The 23,011-nt window shown below is 38.8% G+C and overlaps 1 protein-coding gene across 5 annotated transcripts; it reads left to right on the top strand.

Moving 5' to 3' along the window:
• The first annotated feature begins 79 nt into the window (after positions 1-79).
• SMPDL3A (sphingomyelin phosphodiesterase acid like 3A) lies at positions 80-17,736 on the top strand. 5 transcript variants are annotated; one of them, XM_036871450.1, is made up of 8 exons: positions 80-424; positions 5,579-5,792; positions 6,696-6,840; positions 11,471-11,567; positions 12,339-12,508; positions 12,967-13,147; positions 15,011-15,135; positions 17,106-17,736. In XM_036871450.1, the coding sequence occupies exons 1-8, from the start codon at positions 313-315 to the stop codon at positions 17,421-17,423; spliced, it is 1,362 nt and encodes a 453-aa protein (XP_036727345.1). In that variant the 5' UTR covers positions 80-312; the 3' UTR covers positions 17,424-17,736. The 5 variants fall into 5 exon arrangements, with proteins under 5 accessions (XP_036727345.1, XP_036727344.1, XP_036727347.1 ...); XM_036871449.1 differs by having other exon boundaries at positions 5,576-5,792; XM_036871454.1 differs by lacking the exon at positions 80-424 and adding an exon at positions 450-687.
• Positions 17,737-23,011: the final 5,275 nt, after the last annotated feature.

Genomic DNA, 23,011 nt, shown 5'->3' with positions numbered 1-23,011 from the left:
CAGAGGAGCCCCACGCGCTCAGGGTCAGGTGGCACTTAGGGAAGATGATCTGCGAGGGATTGCTGCAAGCACATTCCTTCCCAGGCCAGTCACTGACGCTGAGACAAAAACAACAACGGGAAAAGCCGGATAAGCGCTAGACAGCTGTTGAAGGTCAACTGAACCTACTCATTAAGGACTCTACCCTCTCACGTGACCACTGGGCGTCAACCCCCGCAGAGGTCTTCTTCCTCCTCCCCAGCCCCGGGCCCGACGGTCGTGTGGAGCCCCGGGACAGCAATAGGTCTCCCAGGCCCGTGGCCGCGACCCGCGATGGCGCTGCTGGGCGCGCTCGTCTGCTGCCTGCTGGCTGCCTGGCACTGCCGCCCCGGCCTCGGACTGCCTCTGGCTCCCGCTGGCGGCCCGAGTCCCAGTCCGGCGGTGGGTGAGTCGTCTGTACCCTTGTCCTCCCCGGAGCTGCCCAGGAGCGGCGGCCAGAGCGCCTGCGCAGAGCCGAGAAAAGTGCTTGTGGGCAGCAGTGGCCCCGGCCAAGGCTCTGGGCTGCGACTGCCTCTGCGGGGCGCGGGGAGGGCGAGGGCGACGGAAGGACACGAGCGCCAGCTCGGCTCGGCGGGGAGGCCGGGACTGGCTGCGGACAGCGGGGGGCGCTGCTCCTCCCGTGCAGTTGTTTTTGCTTTGTGTCTCCAGGTGTGTTTTGTGCCCGGGGGAAAGGAAGGAAAAACTGGGTGTCTCAAGGGAAAAAGAAGCTGGGGGCTGGATGTCCCGCATTTCCAGAGGCCCCGAATCTGCCGAGGGCGGAGGGGGAGCTGCGGGGTTTCGGCGTCTCAGCAGTGTAAATTTCAGTTGGACTGTTTATTCTGTCCTGCGCGTCAAGTCTGGTGGCCTTTTCTTCCCACTCCTCCAACCTCAGCGCGGTTGCAGCCCTGGCGCTCCGCGCTCGTCAGTCTACGTTAGAACGCACGGGGCCTTCACTTTACCTGGACGCCCCTGGGCTCCCCGCGGGCAGGGCAGATGTTAATTCATTCCCAGCGCTTAGCCCAGCGCCTGTACAGAAGTGGTTCTCAAAGTGGGGTCCGGCCCCAGGAGCACCAGCATCGCTTAAACGCGTTAAAAATGCAAGTTTTTAGCCCCACCCCAGACCTGCCAAATCCGAAACTCTCGGATAATTGAGCCCCAACGATCTGTTTAACAAATCGTCCAGGTGATTGTGATAGACGCTAGAGTCTGAGAACCACTGGTCCAGAATGGATAACCTTTGGATGAGAGATTTTTTTTTAAATTATTTTTTTGTATAAATTTATTTTAGCTGTGTTGGGTCTTCGTTTCTGTGCAAGGGCTTTCTCTAGTTGCAGCAAGCGGGGGCCACTCTTCATTGCGGTGCGCGGGCCTCTCACTATCTTGGCCTCTCTTGTTGCGGAACACAGGCTCCAGAGGCGCAGACTCAGTAGTTTTGGCTCACGGGCCCAGTTGCTCTGCGGCATGTGGGATCTTCCCAGACCAGGGCTCGAACCCGTGTCCCCTGCATTGGCAGGCAGATTCTCAACCACTGTGCCACCAGGGAAGCCCGGGATGAGAGATTTTGTGATGCCACCTGAGCCTTCAGTGTTAAAAGGTCAAGGTACCCACCCTCACCTCCCTGACTCAACTTTAAACATAATTGCTTTGTTATCTAGAGGGGGCGAAATGGGATGGGTGGAGTTGTGTTCTGTGGTTTGGGCACAGCTGTCTCTGAAACAGCTTAGCACTTGGTGCTGAAACCTCCTCTCTTCTCTATCACTTTACTCTCACTTGATTTCGGAAATGCTCTGGGCAAAAAATGCCTCCTGTGTGTTCAAGAGCTAAGTCCTCATGACTCAGCTGTCAGGCAGCTGAAAGCAAGAACTGTCAATCTGGTTTCCCAACTGTCAGTGGTAACAAGAAATTGTCCTCAAATACTTATGCATGCTGCTGGCTTCTGCTTTCATTAAAGCTGTATTTCTTTAATTATGTGGCTGTTTAGGATTTTGAGATAAAATGTCCTAGAATGCAGGAGGCCAACCCATGGCAAATGCGCCTTTTGGTTTTAAGCATCTGATTGCTGAAGGCCTCAATGACAGCTTTCTGGGGTCTAGTGAGTCTCCACTTCACACCGCCCTGTTTCTGTAGGGAAGCTACACCTGGGGGAGAGAGAGGGAGAGGGGAAACCAAGGTTCAAAGACCTGCTGAAGTGTCCATTCAGCAGGTTCACATTGGATATATTAATTTATATGCTTTCCACTTGATGTGACCTTCCCTCTCCCCCTGATCCCACCCCAAATGCTAGGACTTCTTTACACCGTGGTGTGTGTGTGTGTGTGTGTGTGTGTGTGTGTGTGCAAATTCCCGGTCTCAGCGCTCTGTCCTGTCAAGTCCCAGTGGTCAGAGGACAACAGCCCAGGGAGACTTCACCTGGTTGTGTTTGGCCACAATTTTTTAGATTTAGTTAAGTCAGGACCTGATGGAGTATTTGGTAGGAACTGACATTATAAACAAATAAACAAAAACACCTATTTTAAACAACAACCATATGTCCAAACATCTGAATTATGATATACTAGCTTCTTTGGGATACATTATCCCAAAGATAAGATTGTTTTGAGCATTTATCTAGATATGTTTACAACACACACACATATACACATATACATATGTGGGAATCTTTTTAAAGATTATCTGCAGAACAAGAAAGCAATTGTTGTGTAGTGAAAAGAACATTGGACTGCGAACCAGAGAATCTGAATTGAAGTGTGGGCTCTGCCACAGGCCAGGTCTCTGGCCTTGGACACACACACACACACTCACAGTATTTTGTATAAATTTCATTAGAGGTTGGAGGTGAGGCCTCCAGTGGTTCATTATTCATAAATCCCAGGTTAAGAACCTGTCAGGGCTCCATTCTTGGCTTCTATTTAAAGACACCCTTCAGTGCACCTAAATAATTATTCCTCACTTATCTGTCTAGCAATCCAATGTAGTGGAAAGGGCGCTAGACTGCAAGTCTGGAGAGACTGGTTCCATTTCAGCTTTCATTACTGAGTCACCATGTGATATTGAGGAAATTCTGAATCTGCCTGTGCCTAATTAAAGAATGTTTGTTGAGGACCTATTATAGGTCAGACGTATTCTAGATGCTGGGGATATATAAATCCAGGTAATAAGTTACATCAGAGGAATGTGTCCTTAATGTGTTTCCAGTTTTGTTTTACAAAGTTTAATATATTAATAATTTCATGTGCCTTACTTGTCACAGTATCCCCTATAGGTGTAGCTGTTATCTATCTTATATGAGGCAAGTGAGACGGAAGGACTTCTTTTTTCTGGAAGGACATTTGAATGTGAGCACGCACAGAGAGGTACTGTGTGCAGTGCTTAAGAGCCGTGTGGACTCTGGAGTCAGATTTCCTGAATTGCTGTCTTGGTTCTGCTGCATATGACATATGTGACTTGCACTTAATTTCTGAGTGCTGCAGTTCCTTACCTGTAAAATGGAAATAATGGTCAGTTAATACACGTAAAGCGTAAGAAACAGCATTAAACTTACAGTAAGTACTCAGTACATTTCAGCTATTACTTGGAAATGAGGAAATTCAATCTCAGATGCAAGCTTGACATTACAAATGAATAACAACGTAACTAATGTTGAGCTTACCAGATGCCAGGCTCTTTCCGCTACTAAGTCACTTAACCCTCATTCAGTAGACAATATTATTCCCATTTTACAGATGAAACAGGCCGAGATCATACAACTAGATTAGGAAGAAGAGCTTGGATTTGAAGTAAGGCGGTCTGATTCTGGAACCCCCATCCTTAACCATAACACTATGCTGTTCTGTGTGTAGTTTACTACATACCTTAACATTCTATGAATAATAATATACATATTTACATACAATAGAGATGCAGTATATATTTATACCCCAAGGAAAGGCAGCCACCAGGATGATTCTGAGCTGTCTGCCAAACCACTTTATGTGCTGGGTAAAGTATGTCCAAGCTGGAAAAAGAGTTGGAGTACTTTCTGCATTATGGAATAAAATAAATTACTCTTGGCAAATGTTTTCAAATTGGGGCTGAAGACCAAGTAATTGACCATAAAGACTATTTAATGACTACTTTGTTCTGGATCTTCTGTCTACCACTTCTTAACTGTGAACTTAAATGTGTTATAAAATTACAACAACTTTGCGAAGAAATAACATCCTAAATATAATACACCTTTTCCACCTTAAGTTAACTGCTTTCAATTTTCTACTTTATTATCCAGCTTTGGGTTTTATCCAAGTGTTTGCTCAGGTGCATACTTAGCTTTTATCATACTTAGCTTTTGTCATTTGTATAGATAAAAGTTTGCATTCTACTTATTTGCTCCATGCTTCTGGTGTAGTACTGCTGCTATGTCACTTCTGATGTTTCCTATTGTAAATTAGTCCTAATCAGAGTGAGCTCCAAATTCAAAGTGTGAAAAAGTCTCAATATTAAAACAGTTTATTGGTTGCATATGAGAAGGCAGCAAAATCACTGAAGATATATGTAAATTAAGTATAAACAAACTTGAGGGCCCTTCAAAATGAGGGGTCAGATTTTGTCTCTGCCATTTATTAAGCTCTGTATACTAGAGCAAATTTTCTAACTGATCCAGCATTAATTTCTCAACTCTAAAATGAGAACAGTGATTCCTACTTCAGAGAGTAGTTTTGAGAATGAAATGACACAGTATATTTAAATTGCTTATCACAATGTCTGGCACATAGTAAATACTTAATAAAGAGAGATACTACTATGATTAACCTGCGTTTCCTTCAGTGAAGGAATCTTTCTCAAGATGATTTCCAATCAGGGGTGCTATCAAGTGGGTCTTGGGCTTCTCCCTGAAAACCCAGCGGGAGCATCTTCTTTAACAAATGCTTCCCTTAATATTATAAACATCTTATACAATTGTATGATAGAAGATGTTCCTCTGTTAAATAGCTTTTAAGAACCTCTGGCAGTGGCTATTTTTTGCTGAAAGCTAAACTGAAGACTCTTTTTTCATTAATGTTGAGAGGCAAGGTTTTACAAGAAATTAGGAGTGAGATTTATTAGTTACAAGTTCTGCAATCTGTTCACAGTGTGACCCTAACAAAACACATCCTATTTTTTGTCCATTTTTCTACAAGAAGAAAATAAATAAATTCTAAAACCTTAAATTCTACAAGGAAGGAGACATGCTGGTAAGATACAATATGGGATTATTATTGACTTCCCAGAAGGATGTCTCCATGTATATCACTATGCAAACTTATGTTTGTCATGTAGTCTTTGTTAAGTAGTCATGCTGTGAGTGACTTCATCAGTTCTGATGTGTGTAAATAGTAAATTCTAGTAAAGTCTTCCTATTGTCTTTAGAATCCTTATTTCTGACAGGGAAAGAGTGTATTTAACTTCAGGGCATATGAATATTTAAATTACTAAGGCTTTCTTCTATCACAGGGTGGAGCAACAATCTCGTCTTACTGTAAATATTGGTATGGGAATTCCAGAAGAGAAGTAGATTTAACAGCATGTATTTTCTCATCAGCAGGACAGTTTTGGCATGTGACTGACTTACACTTAGACCCTACTTACCACATCACAGATGACCACACAAAAGTGTGTGCTTCCTCGAAAGGTGCAAATGCCTCCAATCCTGGCCCTTTTGGAGATGTTCTATGTGATTCTCCTTATCACCTCATTTTGTCAGCATTTGATTTTATTAAAAATTCAGGACAGGAAGCATCTTTTATGATATGGACAGGGTGAGTGATTATATAAATACCCTTAGTTACTCAGTATGTATCTACAGTGTCCTAAGCTTCATTAGAATGCCGAATTTCATAAGAATATATATTACGTTTTAAGAATTCTTGGGGTTTAAAAAAATACTAGATCAAATTAATCCACATTATTAGGGATAAGAAAAACTTTAAAAGACCCAGTTTTGTTTCTTTGTTTGTTTGTTTAGAATGCAGGCTCTAGAAATATGTCCATGTTAACTAAGAGATGAAGCCATAAACAGCGTATTTGTGTCAGTGTCTTGAGGTGTTTATTAATGTGATAATAGGCCTTGATTAAATAATCCAAAAACAAAAGGCAACAATGGGAGTTAACCTGTGATAGCGATTTTGCAAACATCATCTTCTGGTGGTGTAATTAACGAACTCCATCCATCATGACAGAGTGAAGAGGCCTAATATTTCCTGGACCTGCAATAATGACAGTGGCACTGTTTTAATTTATACATTGTAACTCATTTAATCTTCACAATAGATATTATTATTCCCATTTTACAGATAAGGAAATGAAGGCACTGAGTATCTAAGTAACTTGCCCAAGTGCACACAGCTAGTAAATGGCAAACCTGGCACTTTGGGCCCTGGAATCTGTGCTTTTAATTGCTAAAAATTTTTGCCTCTTATAAATCTTCAGTCAGGCAGTGAAATAGACTGAGATTTCCAGTTTATCTTTTGTATTTCACAAATTTTCTTTTTTATAGGCTTCTCTGTGGGACAAAGGTAAATGAAGAGTAGTTTATCAACTCTTTATCATCTGTTGATTTATAGTGGCATTTGACAATGACAATACAGCAAGGCGTTACACAGGAGTCTAGTGACTTTTTATAGAAACTGATTTTGTTCTCTACGATTCTGTCTCCTTTTCAGGGATAGCCCACCTCATGTTCCAGTGCGTGAACTCTCAACAGACACGGTCATAAATGTGATTGCTAATATGACAACCACAATCCAGAGTCTCTTTCCAAATCTCCAGGTTTTCCCTGCACTGGGTAATCATGACTATTGGCCACAGGTAAATTTGACCACAGCTTCTAGAAATGCTTAAAGGATTTTTTTCCATCAGTAGTGTCAAAATTATGCTGATAACTAGCTGATGATAGGGCATGGGAGGGGCGCTCACGGAGGTGGAGTTTGCTCTTAATGCTAACCATCGAGGAGGGCAAGACAAGTGCTTTGGGGACTTGAAAGGGACTCCTAATAGTTCATAAAAAGTTATATCCATAGTGAGATTTTGGAATCAAATTACCTAGTTTATGAGTTATTAATTCTTGATTTCTTTTGTATTCTTCCTCAGTTTCTCCTTTCTTTTGAATAATTTTGTTCATTTGAATTTCCATGTTCAGGTTAACAAAAACGGTTAATGTTGACCAATGTTTACATTTTTCAGAATTTCTATTAGGCATAGTATAAGCTACCCATACTCTGATCTAAGCTGGATTGTGATTAAAAACAAAAGCATAGCAAATCATCATAAGAACCAAAAAAGGAGGTCCATGTTCAAGATGTGATTCAAGGCAGAGAGCATGTTCAGAATATTTTTAATGCCTGATACGGCCCAGCCTTCAACCTATTAGAGTGGCTGTTTATTAAACAGCCTGTGCGTAACAATCGGATAGCAGCCCTGGTTACAGGGATCTGCTATAGCAGTGTAGAATCTTAGATTTGTTCAGATTCAAGAGATCTTAGAGATTGTTGTTTAGTTCAGGGCTTGGCAAACTAGGGCCTGTGGTCCAAATGCAGTCTGACACTTGTTTTTGTAAATAAAGTTTTGCTGGAACACAGCCATGGCTGTGCTTTCTGTTTTGCCTGTGGCTGCTTGTGTACTGTAACAGCAGAGTAGAATAGTTGCCACATTGACTATATGGCCCAGAAGCCTAAAGTAATATTTATTTTTTGACCCTTCATAGAAAAAGTTTGCTGACCCCTTGTCTAGATCAGCTCTTCATTTTACCAAAGAGAAAACTGAGGCCCAGAAATGTTAAGTTGCTTGTTCCAGTGCTCACAATCACTTAGTGGGAGAGCCCACATCCTGGATCTTTTGTGTTCAGTTAAACAAACATCCTTTCACACATCCTTTACTCTTGCCAGACTAACATATCAGTGTTTCCTAAACATTATATTTACTTTCATGCCTTTCTTTGTCTACATTTTTCTTTTGGTTTAGCATATCTTTTCCATCTCATGTCAAAAGGCTGCTTAATGAGGGTTTTGATTATAATAGTTAATTAATGTGAATAATGTGACTTTGAAAAGTTGCACTCTGTGATGAGCTTAAGTTTCAAGTGACTTCTTGAGCCCGGCCTCCTGTCTTGAGATGAACAATATGGGAGTCTTTGCGAGTTGGCCTTTCAACCAGTGGTCAGCTTTTGTTACTGTTGAGATGTTAGGCCACACAGAGCAGAGGCTTGGGAATGGGCAATCTCCAGGAATCAGAGGTTACACACATTGTTTTTATATGCTTTAGGTGACAGGCAGACTGTTGTAATGGAAAACATGTAAGTTTAGAGTCACAGTCACTAGAAGTTAAAAACCTGTCCTGTCCTTCTAATAGCTTGAGCAACTTGGATAATGCACATAATTATCCCTGATCATTTGTAAACAGAGCAATAATACCTACTTTGCAAAGTTTTGGGGAGAATTAGTGACACTATATGGAAAGGGCATAGTTTCCTACCTGCCACATAATAAGCCCTCAGTAAGTGAAGTGGTGGTTTTGTAGCATGAAGCAGTGACATGGGACACATGTTTCCTAACTCCTCTGAGGATTGGTTTTATTTTACTTTTATCTCTGCCTTCTTTTTGCGAAGCCAAATCTTATAATAATTCAAAGATATAGATGCTATCCAACGTCTAAAATATATCCGATTATATGTACAGCTAGGATAAACTGGCAGGCTTTATACCTTAAACAGTTAATTTTTTTCTCTTCCTAGCTTATGACCTTATATCTGAAAAGCTTCTATTATTCTACTGCCATCCTTCCATCCCAGTTTCAGGAAGGTCAGATGTAACATGAAAGCCCTACAACAAATTCTCCTAGAGACTTCTCATATCTGAGATCAAATTCCGGTGAATGTTAGTAACAAATAAATCGGATGTGTTATTTCTCCACTAAAGCCCCACAAACATGTATTTAAACATAGCTACATAAACATACAAATATAGACGCAAATTCCCACCCATTACATCAGAAGTAGATATTCGTGTGGACAGCCCAGGGATTTCTTTCCATTGCCACTCAAGGAAGCAGTCTGGGCCAGGGTCCTCAGGTACTCATACACTGGCAAGGCTGGTGCCACCAAACTGATGAGTGGGTCACTTCCCATTGTGCAATAGATAACTGGATGTAAGAGTGATGGTAGAAAGACCTGGGATTTAGACCCAGCTCTGGGACTGACCAGCGCTCCCTGGATAAATCACTTAACTTTTCTGGTGCTCATATTTTTCATACTTAAAATAGACAGAAAAATCTAGAGCAATGTTTATAAAATTTTGATTCTACATGACCATACCAGTATCTTGGCATCCATCCCAATGTAAACAAATGGCTGAGATATTAGGTTTTTGATGATGATGATGATGATGATGATTACCAATTTTTAATCAGAATTTAGATTGGCCTAAGCCATTGTGTAATTTTCAGACAGATGACTCTGATCGCTGACACAAATTGAAAATATCCTTTGGATAATCAGTTTCAGTTAAAAGAAGTCATTTGCTTATTACTTGCCCTGAATATATTTGTATTTTCATTATGTATTAGGCACATGTATTAGGAACTAATGTGACTTGGGTGTCATCTTAAAAAAAAAAAAACTAAGAATTTTAATTAATGATGACAGGGAAACTCCTTTAAGAAATAGGTCTATGTCACCAATATAGAGAAGGAAATGAAAAGAGTGAAGAAAATGGCTTCAGTTTTTTAATATAATTTTTTGAAACAAAAAATAGGAATAATTACCCAATTTCACCAATGATTTCTGGATTTTTATTCAGTATGTACTTTCTTGAAGTTTTTTTTCTTCCCTAGAGCTTATGTCACCATAAAGATACTTTATTATAATATGATAAAATAGGATGATAAAAATATGGCATAATGTATTATACATATATTATTTAAAAAATCAGAACGTTATGATTTAGGCTGACATAAAGAGACTTCAAATCAAAAACATGTTTTTCTCTTTCTAACTTACTTCACTCTGTATGACAGACTCTAGGTCCATCCACCTCACTACAAATAACTCAATTTTGTTTCTTTTTATGGCTGAGTATTATTCCGTTGTATATATGCGCCACATCTTCTTTACCCATTCATCTGTCGATGGACACTTAGGTTGGTTGCATGTCCTGGCTATTGTAAATAGTGCTGCAATGGACATTGTGGTACATGACTCTTTTTGAATTATGGTTTTCTCAGGGTATATGCCCAGTAGTGGGATTGCTGGGTCACATGGTAGTTCTATTCTTAGTTTTTTAAGGAACCTCCATACTGTTTTCCATAGTGGCTGTATAAATTTACATTCCCACCAACAGTGCAGGAGGGTTCCCTTTTTTTTTTTTAAAGATTTATTGATTGATTGCTACGTTGGGTCTTTGTTTCTGTGCGAGGGCTTTCTCTAGTTGTGGCAAGCGGGGGCCACTCTTCATCGCGGTGCGCGGGCCTCTCACTGTCGCGGCCTCTCTTGTTGTGGAGCACAAGCTCCAGATGTGCAGGCTCAGTAGTTGTGGCTCACGGGCCTAATTGCTCCGTGGCATGTGGGATCTTCCCAGACCAGGGCTCGAACCCGTGTCCCCTGCATTGGCAGGCAGATTCTCAACCACTGCGCCACCAGGGAAGCCCAGAGGGTTCCCTTTGCACCACACCCTTATAGCACAGTGAGCTCTACTCAGTGCTCTGTGGTGACCTGAATGAGAAGGAAATCTAAATAATAGAGGATATATGTATACGTACAACTGATTCACTTTACTGTACAACAGAAACTAACACAACACTGTAAAGCAACTATATACGCCAATAAAACAAACAAACAAAAAATCAAAAACATGTGGTTATAAGTCTTCATTCAAGAAGTTAAAAAGCTTTATACTGTATTAACATTTCATAGGACTTTGTTTAATTCTGAAATCCATCTCCTAGGCATGCTACACCAGGTCCTACATTTTGAGGCAGGCTCAAATCTGCCTTCAGTGTCTCTATAATAAGCGTATTCTCACATCCATTCTATACCCCAGTCACGCTGAAACAAGGGCTTGTTGCTGTATATGGCACTGTGTTGGTGTCTGGGCCATTATTTTTGCTTCGATTCCCTTTCTTGTCAACTTGATGAAATCATTATTCAAGTTCTGGTTCAAATGCTCTTTTCACTCCCCCTGCTGACTCTCTGGGCTAGACTTGATTGTTCTTGCTTTTCCACTCCCAGAGCCCTTGTGGTGGTGCCTAGCACATTGTCTTATAGATGATTGGTTGCATTTTGTCCTCCATCTCCCCAATTAAGTTATAAATCCTTGAAAATTAAGTCTTTCTAGTATTCCTGCATCTCCAGATGCCTAACATAGCAGTAACTGCTCAAGTGATATTTAAATTAATCCATCCATATATCTTTAGAGTTTCAATGGTGGATTATATTGTTTGTGGCCAGGATCAACTGCCTGTATTCACCAGCAAGGTGTACAATGCAGTAGCAAGCCTCTGGAAGCCATGGCTGGATGAAGAAGCTATTAGTACTCTAAGGAAAGGTAAGTGAAAGATTTACTCATCCCTATTTTATCTCTATTTTTTATCTCAGTTCATGTTGTTTAGACTTAGATCTTTAATATTTGCTTGGGTGTGCCAATTCTGCAGAGTCTCTGTGCCCAGTTTTTCTGGAGGCCTTATCATGTTTGAAAGCCGGGGAGTGGCATGGATGGTGAGTGGGCCCAGGGTGAAGAAAACAGGGGCAAGGTCCCAGTGGCTGAAAGTGCCATGGCAGCAGGGTGTTCTGTCACCACTTGTTCACAGGTGTGAGTGGGGTTATACCTTTAAGCCTCGTCTCACCTGAGATTGTAGCAGCTCTGGTTTATCTGACATTTCTTCTTCAGTATTCTCTGGCAAGATCCATGTGTGTTCCCATTCTTTGGATTTTAGATTTCACAATATCTCTTATCTTAATTCCCCAAACATACAAAAGTAGAAGTTGATGTATTAATCTTTCTTTTATAAAATTCAGTACCTCATTGTCTAGTGCCAAAACATTTAGTTATCTTTTCATGTGAATGTTGGATACAACTGTTGTTACCTCAATTTGTGGAAGTGGCAGCATTGGACTTGACACATAGTAGTTTTTCAATAAATGTTTGTTAAATCTGATTCTTATCCAATGACAGCCTATGTATGTGCAAACTAAAGAATAAGAAATAAGTATAACCTGCCTAAATGGCTTGAAAACCTTTATTAAGATTTTGCTTTCACAGTGTCTATGTATCTGTGTGTGTATTATTCTAGAATGTGTTTCAAATTTGTTTTTATAGGTGGCTTTTATTCACAGAAAGTTTCAACTAATCTGAACCTTAGGATCATCAGTCTCAACACAAACTTATACTATGGCCCAAATATCGTGACCCTAAATAAGACTGACCCAGCAAATCAGTTTGAATGGCTAGAAAATACACTGAACATCTGTCAGCAAAATAAGGAGAAGGTAGATGCCGTAGACTAACATCATCATGGGATAAACAGAGGGTTAAACTTGTATACTTATTAGACTTGAGTGGGGTCAGGTATTAATAAAAGAATTAAAATTTAAAGATGTTCTTACATGAAACACTTTGTGATTTGCCTCTGCTGTTGTTGCTTGTTTTATTTTGCTTTTAATGCTCTGGGGAATTGGTTGACATCTGTTGATATTTTTAAAAAAATTTTGAGCAAAGTCACAGTTACCTTACATCATAAACCATGTAGTTCAAATAAACAAGTGCAAATATAGGGCCATTAATAGTTTCATAATTTCATCTTTTTTTGGTAAATAAATAGGAGAAATGGTATATTTGCTTTCTAAAATTTAATTAATATACTTTCAATCTTGGGTATCTAAATCATTTTGTTGTGAAAAATGTGCAAAAAGAGTCTCATCAGTCCTCTTTGTGTTTCTTTCTCCAGGTGTACATCATAGCTCATGTTCCAGTGGGGTACCTGCCTTATTCAAGGAGCATGACGGCAATGAGAGAATACTATAATGAGAAATTGATAGATATTTTTAGAAAATACAGTAACATCATTGCAGGACAATTTTATGGACACACTCACAGAGATAGTATTATGGTTCTTTCAGATAAAAAAGGTAATATAACATTCTATTTGCATCTCCTCAGTCCAAGATGCTAGAGCAAAATAGTGAATATCCATTACTTTTTACTGATCCAGTAAATTAAAAGTTTTATTAGATCTGCCTGCCAGCACCTGCTTTTTCTCAGTACCCTCTGTGAGTGATGGCAACTGTCCAAATCATATTTAGTCCTGCCACTGGGTTTCTTCCTTTTAGCTCCACAAGGCCATCGTCATTTGACTGCTGTTGACACAAAAGCCTCTGAAACCCTCAGTTCGCTCAAATGTTCTTTTAGGTCCTCGAGTTTAGAGAATCACTCTTTTTTATTTACCTGCTAGACTCAAGTTTCCTTTGATATGACTAGATTTACTTCTCAGAATTTAAAGAGCAAAGCACAATTTACTGTTGGTTTAAAATAAATTAAGCTCCTACTTTTAAGTGCTTATCGACATTGTCATCTACTCAGCATTAAAAGAAAAAAAAATAGAAGAAGCTCTAGCATTAAATAAGACAACGATTATCTATTTTTTTTAATTAATTTATTTATTTATGGCTGTGTTAGGTCTTCATTTCTGTGCGAGGGCTTTCTCCAGTTGCGGCGAGCGGGGGCCACTCTTCATCGCGGTGCGCGGGCCTCTGACTATCGCGGCCTCTCTTGTTGCGGAGCACAGGCTCCAGACGCGCAGGCTCAGCAATTGCGGCTCACGAGCCCAGCTGCTCCGTGGCATGCGGGATCTTCCCAGACCAGGGCTCGAACCCGTGTCCCCTGCATTGGCAGGCAGACTCTCAACCACTGCGCCACCAGGGAAGCCCAACGATTATCTATTTTTAAAGATAACTTCTGTATAAGGGCAAGAAAACTGAGAGTTAACAAAATAAGAGTTCTGATTTTTTAGCAGTCAGCCAGTAGAAAAATCAATATGTATTTTTTTTTTTTTTCAGTAATTGGGGAACATTTTTCAAATGCTTTACCTTCTTCATCTAGAATGAGTGGGCTTGGTAAAAGTGACCATTTTTCAGCATTTGATAGCTTTTTGACTCAGAAATTTAGTTCTATAATACAGGTGTCCCCAACCCCTGGGCTGCGGACAGCTACCTGTCTGCAGCCTGTTAGGAACGGGGCCGCACAGAGCGAAGCTTTATCTGCTGTTCCGCATCACTCCCCATCGCTCCCATTACCGCCTGAAACATCACCCACCCCCACACCCATGGGAAAATTGCCTTCCACAAAACCGGTCCCTGGTGCCAAAATGGTTGGGGACTGCTGCTATAACAGATATGTATAAAACATGGTGACACTTAAATTCTTATTATATAATTATTGGAATATTGTTATAGGTAGAGTACAAAAAAAACTAGCTTTGTATATTCTGTGTGTGTGTACTTGTAATAAGTTGGATAGTTTTATTATGAAAAATTGCAAATATATATATAGGTAGAGAGAATTATAAAACAAACCCCCATGTACCATCACTTATATTCAATATCTATCAAGATTTTGCCACATTTATTTTATCTATGATCCTTTATTCTTTTTTTGCTGAAGTATTTGAACATAAATCTCAAACATCAAATGTATTTCAGCCCTACATGCTTCTGTATTCATTGCTAAAGTATATGGATAACTTACATAATAATAATACCATTAACTTACCTAACAAAATCAACAATAATTCTTTTAATCTCTTCATAGTAAAACTTCCCCTATTTTCTCAAAAGTGTCTCTTTACTGTTGTTTCAGATCAGGATCCATCAAGCATCACACATCATTTGGCCGTTACTTCTGTTAACCTCTTAATCTGGAATTTGTTCATATTTTTAATATAGTTAAACTCAATTATTAAAAAATATATATTTATGTACATATATTTTGTCTAGGAAATCCAATAAATTCTTTGTTTGTGGCTCCTGCTGTTACTCCAGTGAAGAGTGTTTTAGAAAAACAGACCAACAATCCTGGTGTCAGACTATTTCAGTATGATCCTCGTGATTATAAATTACTGGTAAGTTGGTACAGTTTTAGAAGTGACCCCATATTTATGCATATCTTTGTGGTTTTCATTAGTTTAGTTGAATGTTTTCAGCGCAGCTATTGTGAATTGTACTTTATGTTGAAATCTCAGGATGTTTTTCTTCCTTTTTATATTTGGAATGTCAGCACTTTCTAAGTGTGGGTTTATGAGGTTAGCCTTTGGGAAGCTGTTTCTGTCTTCTAAGGTCTTCACATTTACTTAGATAAGGGTTTCATTGGGTAGCGCCTTGTTTGTGGACTTATATACATTTGAAACTTTTCACTACTCCATATTTGTTATTAATTACTCTTCTCCAGAACACAGCTATGAAGAAGAATGTAGGCTCTGAAACCATACTCTCTCATGAGTGGTCTTACCCTACTTCTCTGTGTCCTAGTCTATTCTCCTTAAAACCGAGATTAAAATATTACTGACTTCACTGAGTTGCTGTGAGGACTACATGAACAACTATTCTTAAAGCACTTGGAAAAATGCTTGGCTCACAGTAAGCACTCAATAAATGTTGGCAAAAATTTTTTTGTAAAGAAAATAAATAGAGTTGGAACTTTGGAGACAAAAGTTCTCTGGAGCTGGTACATGACTCTATATATCAATTCAGCCTCAAAAGGCCAGGCATTTAGCTTATGGGTACTGCCCCTTTCAACAAATATAATTTGAAAAGAATTTCTCAATTAAAGTCTTTATTGATGTAACTGTATTTTTCTCCTAGGTAAATTTAGTAGGAGATAGATTTGTTAATCCCTAGAGCATGTTTTTACAAGAAAAGATAGGGCAGGAAAAATCTGGTTTAATCCATAAACATTAAATTAAATAAGGAGATAAAACAATTGATAAAATAGTCCAAAGGAATTTTTAAAAATTTATTTATTTATTTATTTATTTTTGGCTGCGTTGGGTCTTTGTTGCTGCACGTGGGCTTTCTCTAGTTGTGGCAAGCGGGGGCTTCTCATTGTGGTGGCTTCTCTTGTTGTGGAGCACAGTCTCTAGGTGCATGGGTTTTAGTAGTTGTGGCACGTGGGCTCAGTAGTTGTGACTCGCAGGCTCATTAGTTGTGGCGCACAGGCTTAGTCGCTCCACGGCATGTGGGATCTTCCTGCACCAGGGCTTGAACCCATGTCCCCTGCATTGGCAGGCGGATTCTTAGCCACTGCGCCACCAGGGAAGTCCCCAAAGGAATTCTTTTACAACTATTAGTTGCCTATTTTTGGATCTGAATCTCAGATACACACACACGTGTGTGTGTGCATGTGTGTGTGTGTATACTGACATAGAAAGATGTACCTGATAGAATACTATATCATTTTTAAAAGTACAAAAGTTTGTATAGTTTAATTTCATTTTTTGAAAAAGTCAAAAAGATAGAAAATAGGTATATATATTCTAAATACTTATATTTCTTTGTACATAAAGTCTAGAACAGCACACATACACTGGAGTGCTGGTAAATGTTTAACAGCTGGTTCACCGGGCGGGGGGAAAAGTGCTTTGATTTGTAGTGTTTGCCAATTTCCACGGCATAAATACTCCCATCATGGCCAATTTCAAGCTGCCAAAGTGATACCAACTAACTTGCAAGATGCCTGAAAATTTGACAGTCAGCATTTGTGGGCTGGTACAAGTCACCTCCTGCATATGACTGATTTATATACAACTATTAGCAGTGGCTACTTCTGAGGTGTGTGAATCGAAGACTTTTTATTTTGTAAATCCCTCTGTATAGTTGGATTATTTTCTATTACGTTCTTTCATTATTTTTTAAATGAAAAAATATATAGATTTTTCTATCAGGACTCTTTTTCTTTAAAAGCAATGCCCACTTCTTAAAATGACTATACTTTAAATTAAGAATGTCACATAAATCCTAATAAGAACTCTTCTTGATATGCAGTACTTCATATGCCAAAAAACGAACCAGGCTTTTTTACTCTTTTTAACTATAGGATGTGCTGCAGTATTACTTGAACCTGACAGATGCTAATCTAAAGGGAAAATCTAATTGGAAGCTGGAGTATAACCTGACCCAGGCCTATGACATTGAAGATTTGCAGCCAAAAAGTTTGTATGAATTAGCTAAACAATTTGCAATCTTAGACAGTAAACAGTTTATAAAATACTACAATTACTTCTTTGTGAGTTATGACAGTAGGGTAATTTGTGATGGGAAATGTAAGGCCTTTCAGATTTGTGCAATTATGAATCTTGATGTTATTTCTTATACAGATTGCCTCAAACAATATTATATAAAGCACAATCCGTAGTATTTCACAGTCTGTACTCATAGAAAATGTATCATTGCTCTGTTTCTGAGATCAGTTTGTGACAATTGTTATGCCAAACTTTGTGAGTTACTGAGTGGGCAGGAAGAATTCCTGTCTTTGCTTTTTTATGATGCCCAAAATGTAGATATTTTTAACATCCTAAATTTTTATTATATCGAATGTATCTAAACTGCCCATTACTAGAATGATGTTTGGATGTAAATACCCTATCTTCCAGTTTATATAATTACATCTAATTTATACTCTTGTTGAAATTGTCATTTATACAATAAGACAAATTACTTTTCCCTAAGTATGATGAATTCTTTTTAATATGATAATTTTCAGTCTTTTAATTCATTCTTCTGGAAACTTCATGTGTAAACTGAGGTTCAGACAGTTTTAAGTATCATGAGGTTGACACTGTTTATGCACTGTCTATACTCTTGGGAAAACACCAAGGTCACATTAGGGCCATCTCTGAGTCTATGAAACATCACGGGACATGACCTCACTAGCTGTCTTCATTCTGTGAGTGAAGGGGAGTCCTCTTTAGTACTAAGTTTTAAGGAAGAGAATGTCACAGGAGAATGGCTAAATATTTTATCAAACTTTAAAAATGCAGAAATAGTATTTATATGTTGCTTACAGATACATGTAATAGATCCCCCAAAAGAGGTGTGTTGGTAAACATCAAATACAGGAATGTTGGAGGTTAATGAATGGGGAAGTTGATTGGGGAAAGATATATAAGGGGATTTAAATGTGTTGGTAAAGTTTTATTTCCTAGTTCAATCAATTTCCTAGTGGCTATGTTACTGTTAGCTCATTTTTCTTTATATATTTTTAAATATATTAAATACTATAGAGATCCAGCCTTTAAAGTTGATTATTTTGGCTCTTCTACGGAGAATGATTCATAATGAAAGCATGGAGACACTGGGAGGGTTTGAAGTAGTCTAGTAGAGAAGGGATTGTGGGTGGGCTGAGGTGGTGGCAGTGGAGAGAAGTAGCCCTTTTGTGATATATTTTGTAAGTAGAAGCAGCAGGATTTGTTGATGGCAAGGATGTAAGAGATAAAGTACAGAGAGAAATAAAGGATGACTGCTAGATTTTTGGCTGGAGAAACTGGTAGATGGTTGTGTTATGAGGGAGTTGGGATTACTAGAAGAGGAGAGGGCTGGTGGGGAGTGTGAGGGGCACAGAGCAACAGATTAAGAGTACTATAGTGTATTACAGCTGATACAGGCTACCCAAGAATTCCTCTAGTTCTTTAAACATTTTGCTATTCTAGTCATCTCTAAATTGAGAACTTTAGGATTTCTTTTAAAAAATAAATTAGTACCCTAAGAAAGCAGCCAAACAACTCAGACTCTACTACTATGATTGTTTCTACAATATTTAAAATTTATTAGGAATAAACATGACTTACTTATAGGAATGTATCATCTGCCTGCCTCCCCACTGGTACTGCCTAAATCATTCTAGACAAACATCAAGGACACTTAAGGAAAGGAAAAATAGTATTAGTTCAGTTATTGATGAGCTATCTATTTTGGTAGAGAATGGATTTTCTCAAGCTACAGCATCCCCTACTTGGGTTGCTTCTCCTTGGAGCAATTATGTGTGTAAGCATAATTAGGCAACCTTTCCATGAACACAGAAATAATAAGGTAAGGATCATGTTTATTTTATAATTAGTTTTTCAAAACATACCTGAAGTTCCTGTTTTACAAAATTCTCATTAAAATTTAGTGTGATTCATCATCCTTAACTTTTAGTAAAACAAATTTCTTTCTACAATCTGTTGTTTAATTTTAAACAAATCAGTATAAAACTCCTCTCTTTTATTGTAAAACTTCAAGTCTTCTGCATTCTGTGCTATACATAGTACATTCCCTTATGAAAGTTCTATGTCCCCAAACTGGTGGTTTTGGGAAGATGGCTGTGAGTGTCCCCTGACCATTGCCTTGTAGGCTTGGAGGACTGTTCTTCATGCAGGACTAGGGACCCAGTGGTCCTTTTGGTTTCTGTAGCCTTTGTTCCTGCCTCAGTGAAGACTCTTTCCACCCATCACCACTGCATATTCTAATTAACATAGAATGTCAGTTTCTAAACACACATGTAATTATACATTTCAAAAGATTTTCAATATGTATGTTTGATAAATTACTTGAATTCAAAATACGTAACTCGAAACTCAACAGTAAGAAAACAACCCAATTTTTTAAAATGTCAAAAGATCCAAATACTTCACCAATGAAGAAATACGAATGGCAAACAAGCATGTAAAAAGATACTCTACATTAGTCATTAAAAAAAATGTTAACTAAAAAGTTAAAAAAAATTTTAAAGTAAATAAATTACTACTACACACCAATTGAATTGTTTTTTGAAAAATTGACAATGTCGAGAACTGGCGAAGACAGAACTGGAACTCTTACATATTGTTCTTTTCTCCCCTTTTAAAGTGGTACACTTTATTGGATTAATTTCTATTCTTTTATTAGCTTCAGATGTAGCATATATTTCAATTTCCTAATTTATTATAAGGTTGGGATTTATTTATTTTTCATTTTTAATGACATTTATTGTTTTCTTTCTAATTTTACAAGTGTCACATGTTCATTGCATTCAACTAGAAATACATAAAAGGATAAAGTAAAAAGTAACAATCACCCATAATCCCCACCTCTCATAGGTAATGACCATGAGCATTTTGATGCATTTACTCTGTGTCTACATATGCATATATTTTTAATAATTGAAGAATAATTGACCTACAACACTATGTTAGTTTTGGGTGCATGACATAGTGACTGGATATTTCTTTACATTACAAAATCATCACGATGAAAAGTCTAGTTACCATGTGTCACCATACACAGATATTACAGTATAATTGACTATATTCCTCATGTTGTACATTTCATCTCCGGACTCATTTATTTTATAATTGGAAGTTTGTACTCTTAATCTCCCTCATTTATTTCACCCATACCCCCATCCACCTCCCCTCTGGCAACCACCTATTTGTTCTCAGTATCTATAACTCTGTTTCTGTTGAGTTATGTTAGTTCATTTGTTTTCTTTTTTAGATTGCACATATAAGTGAAATCATACAGTATTTGTCTTTCTCTGTCTGACTTATTTCACTTAGCATAATAACCTCTAGGTCAATCCACGCAATTACCCATTTCTTCACCTTTGCTCACATTGTTCCTTTTTCCAATCTAAAGTCCCCCATTTCTTGCTCTCTCTAATATTGTTTTTCTTAAGACCTCACATAAAAACTACCTTTGTTTTCAAAACTTATCTAACCTCTTCAGGCAGACTTAATCTTCTCTCCTTGGGGCCACCATCGGTACCTTATTTAAAACCATCGATGCCATTACCACTCCTCCTTTTCTCTCGTTCCCTCTCTTCCTTTAGTTCTGAGAGGACAGGGCTCTGCTTTACCCAACTTTGTATCCCCATCACCTAACACAATGCTTGACAAATAAGTAAGCTTTATAATGAACAGTATCAAATTAATGAAATTATATCTATGTTGGGAGATATTCTTCTCCATTTCTTGCTGATGCCCAAATTCCTTAATGACTAGATAAAACCATCTATTATTATCATTAAGCAGCAGAGATTAAAGGTTGAAGATAGAAATGTTTGGCTTAGGCAATCCATTGATGGAAACTTATTTACACTAATGGGTAACGAGTTGATTAGTCAGCCATCCTACGTGCCTGAGAGCATACTCATTCCAGTTGAGACAGAGAGGATGGATTCTGGCATTGGCATTGGCGGGTTGGGGAAAGGGAACTGAGAAGGGAAGTGGGGATTTTGAGACATAAGAAAAGAAGGGTAGCCTGTCCTCTCACATGCTGGTAAGGAAAAGGGCTTAGTGAGTAAAAGATCATTGGGAGGCCATATGATAAGTTGATGAGGCCAGGGATTCTAGTTTGTGTAGTTCAAGGTACTTACCTCTCTGTAATTCAGTTTGTCTCGTCAATTAAATGAGAGTTATAGCATCACCTGATTTATAACATTATTGTGGGAATTAGGTGAAAATGTAAAGTGCATAGCTCAGTTTCTGGACATTGTAAGCATTATGTAAAAGTTATAAATATTGGGCTTCCCTGGTGGCGCAGTGGTTGGGAGTCTGCCTGCCAGTGCAGGGGACTCGGGTTCGAGCCCTGGTCCAGGAGGATCCCACATGCCGCGCAGCAACTAGGCCCACGTGCGCAACTACTGAAGCCCGCGCTCCGCAACAAGAGAAGCCACCGCAGCAAGAGGCCTGCGCACCGCAATGAAGAGTGGCCCCGCTCACCGCAACTAGAGAAAGCCCTCATGCAGCAATGAAGACCCAAAGCAGCCATAAATAAATAAATTAATTTTTAAAAAAGTTATAAATATTAATATGATTTTTAACATTGTTAGATGCCCAAAGGGAGCAGAGTAGATTTGACAGGGACTTGGAAGTACAGAAGATGGAAGATGAAGTTAAGGAGAACAGAACCTCATACTTTTCAACGTTGTTCTGGGGAACATTCAGTTTATACACACATAAAGCCACAACCACTGTGTTTTGTATGGCACAATTCTCTCCACAAATATATGTAAGGTTCCTGTAATGTTCCAGGCACTGTTCTATGTGCTAGGTAAACAGCAGTGAACAAAACAGGCGAAGATTCCTTCCTTTATGGGGCTCATTCTAGCACGTGCATTACTGTGATGAGTGCTTGTGTGTATGCGCGGGTGCGTGGGCGCAGCTTATAGGGAACGCTGATTGCCTTTGAACCACATTGCACGTAGCTAAAACTGATTTAACAATTAAAATATTTAAAATATTTTTAACAGGATCACCTTCATTACAATGGACTTCATTCCCAGAAACTAGTAGGGGTTGTGACTGTCATGTCACAAAACAAGAGGGTCAGAAATACTGACAACTGTATTACAAAGATACCCACTTGAGTCTTTGCTATTTGGGAAGAATGATTAAAAAGTTGCTAAAATGATTGCTTCGTCTAAAACCATATAATTGCAAAAACATGGAAATGGCTGTCACAGCATAGAAGAAAAACCTATGTTCTGATCAGTCAGGCAGGTTTTGTTATTTTGCAGATTAATTCTGAGGTTCCTGCTGGATACTACTTACAAAATCCCTTTTTATGTGTGTGTCTTGAAAGCATTTATTCTCACATCACCCAGACAGCAATGGGATTGTGCTTGAAACAAGAACTGGAGTTACAGGGAATGTTGTGATATAGTCTTCACTTGTCTTCTTTCCTGTTAAGCCTGCAAATTACTGCCAAGTGATACCAAAGCACCATAGCAGCAGCCTGAGGCAGTTTTTATTCACCTGAAAATTCATTAACCACCAGTCCCCTTAAAATCTAGCTGGAATCTTTAGCTGAAATATCTGTAGTTTCTTTTAACCCTTTATTTGTTTGCCAAGAGTTGGTAGCATTGATTTTAGATATATAAACATATTAAAATCCTTTGAAAATAAAAGAAGTCACTTAAAAAATTTGAATACCATCATTATATTTTAATGGATATGTTTGCTACAGAAGAAAGAACCAAAATCT

This window comes from Balaenoptera musculus, chromosome 12 (assembly GCF_009873245.2).
Source record: "Balaenoptera musculus isolate JJ_BM4_2016_0621 chromosome 12, mBalMus1.pri.v3, whole genome shotgun sequence".
Taxonomy (NCBI): Eukaryota; Metazoa; Chordata; class Mammalia; order Artiodactyla; family Balaenopteridae; genus Balaenoptera; species Balaenoptera musculus.
Note: the sequence above shows the minus strand (reverse complement) of the source record. Positions and strands in the feature narration are given on the sequence as shown.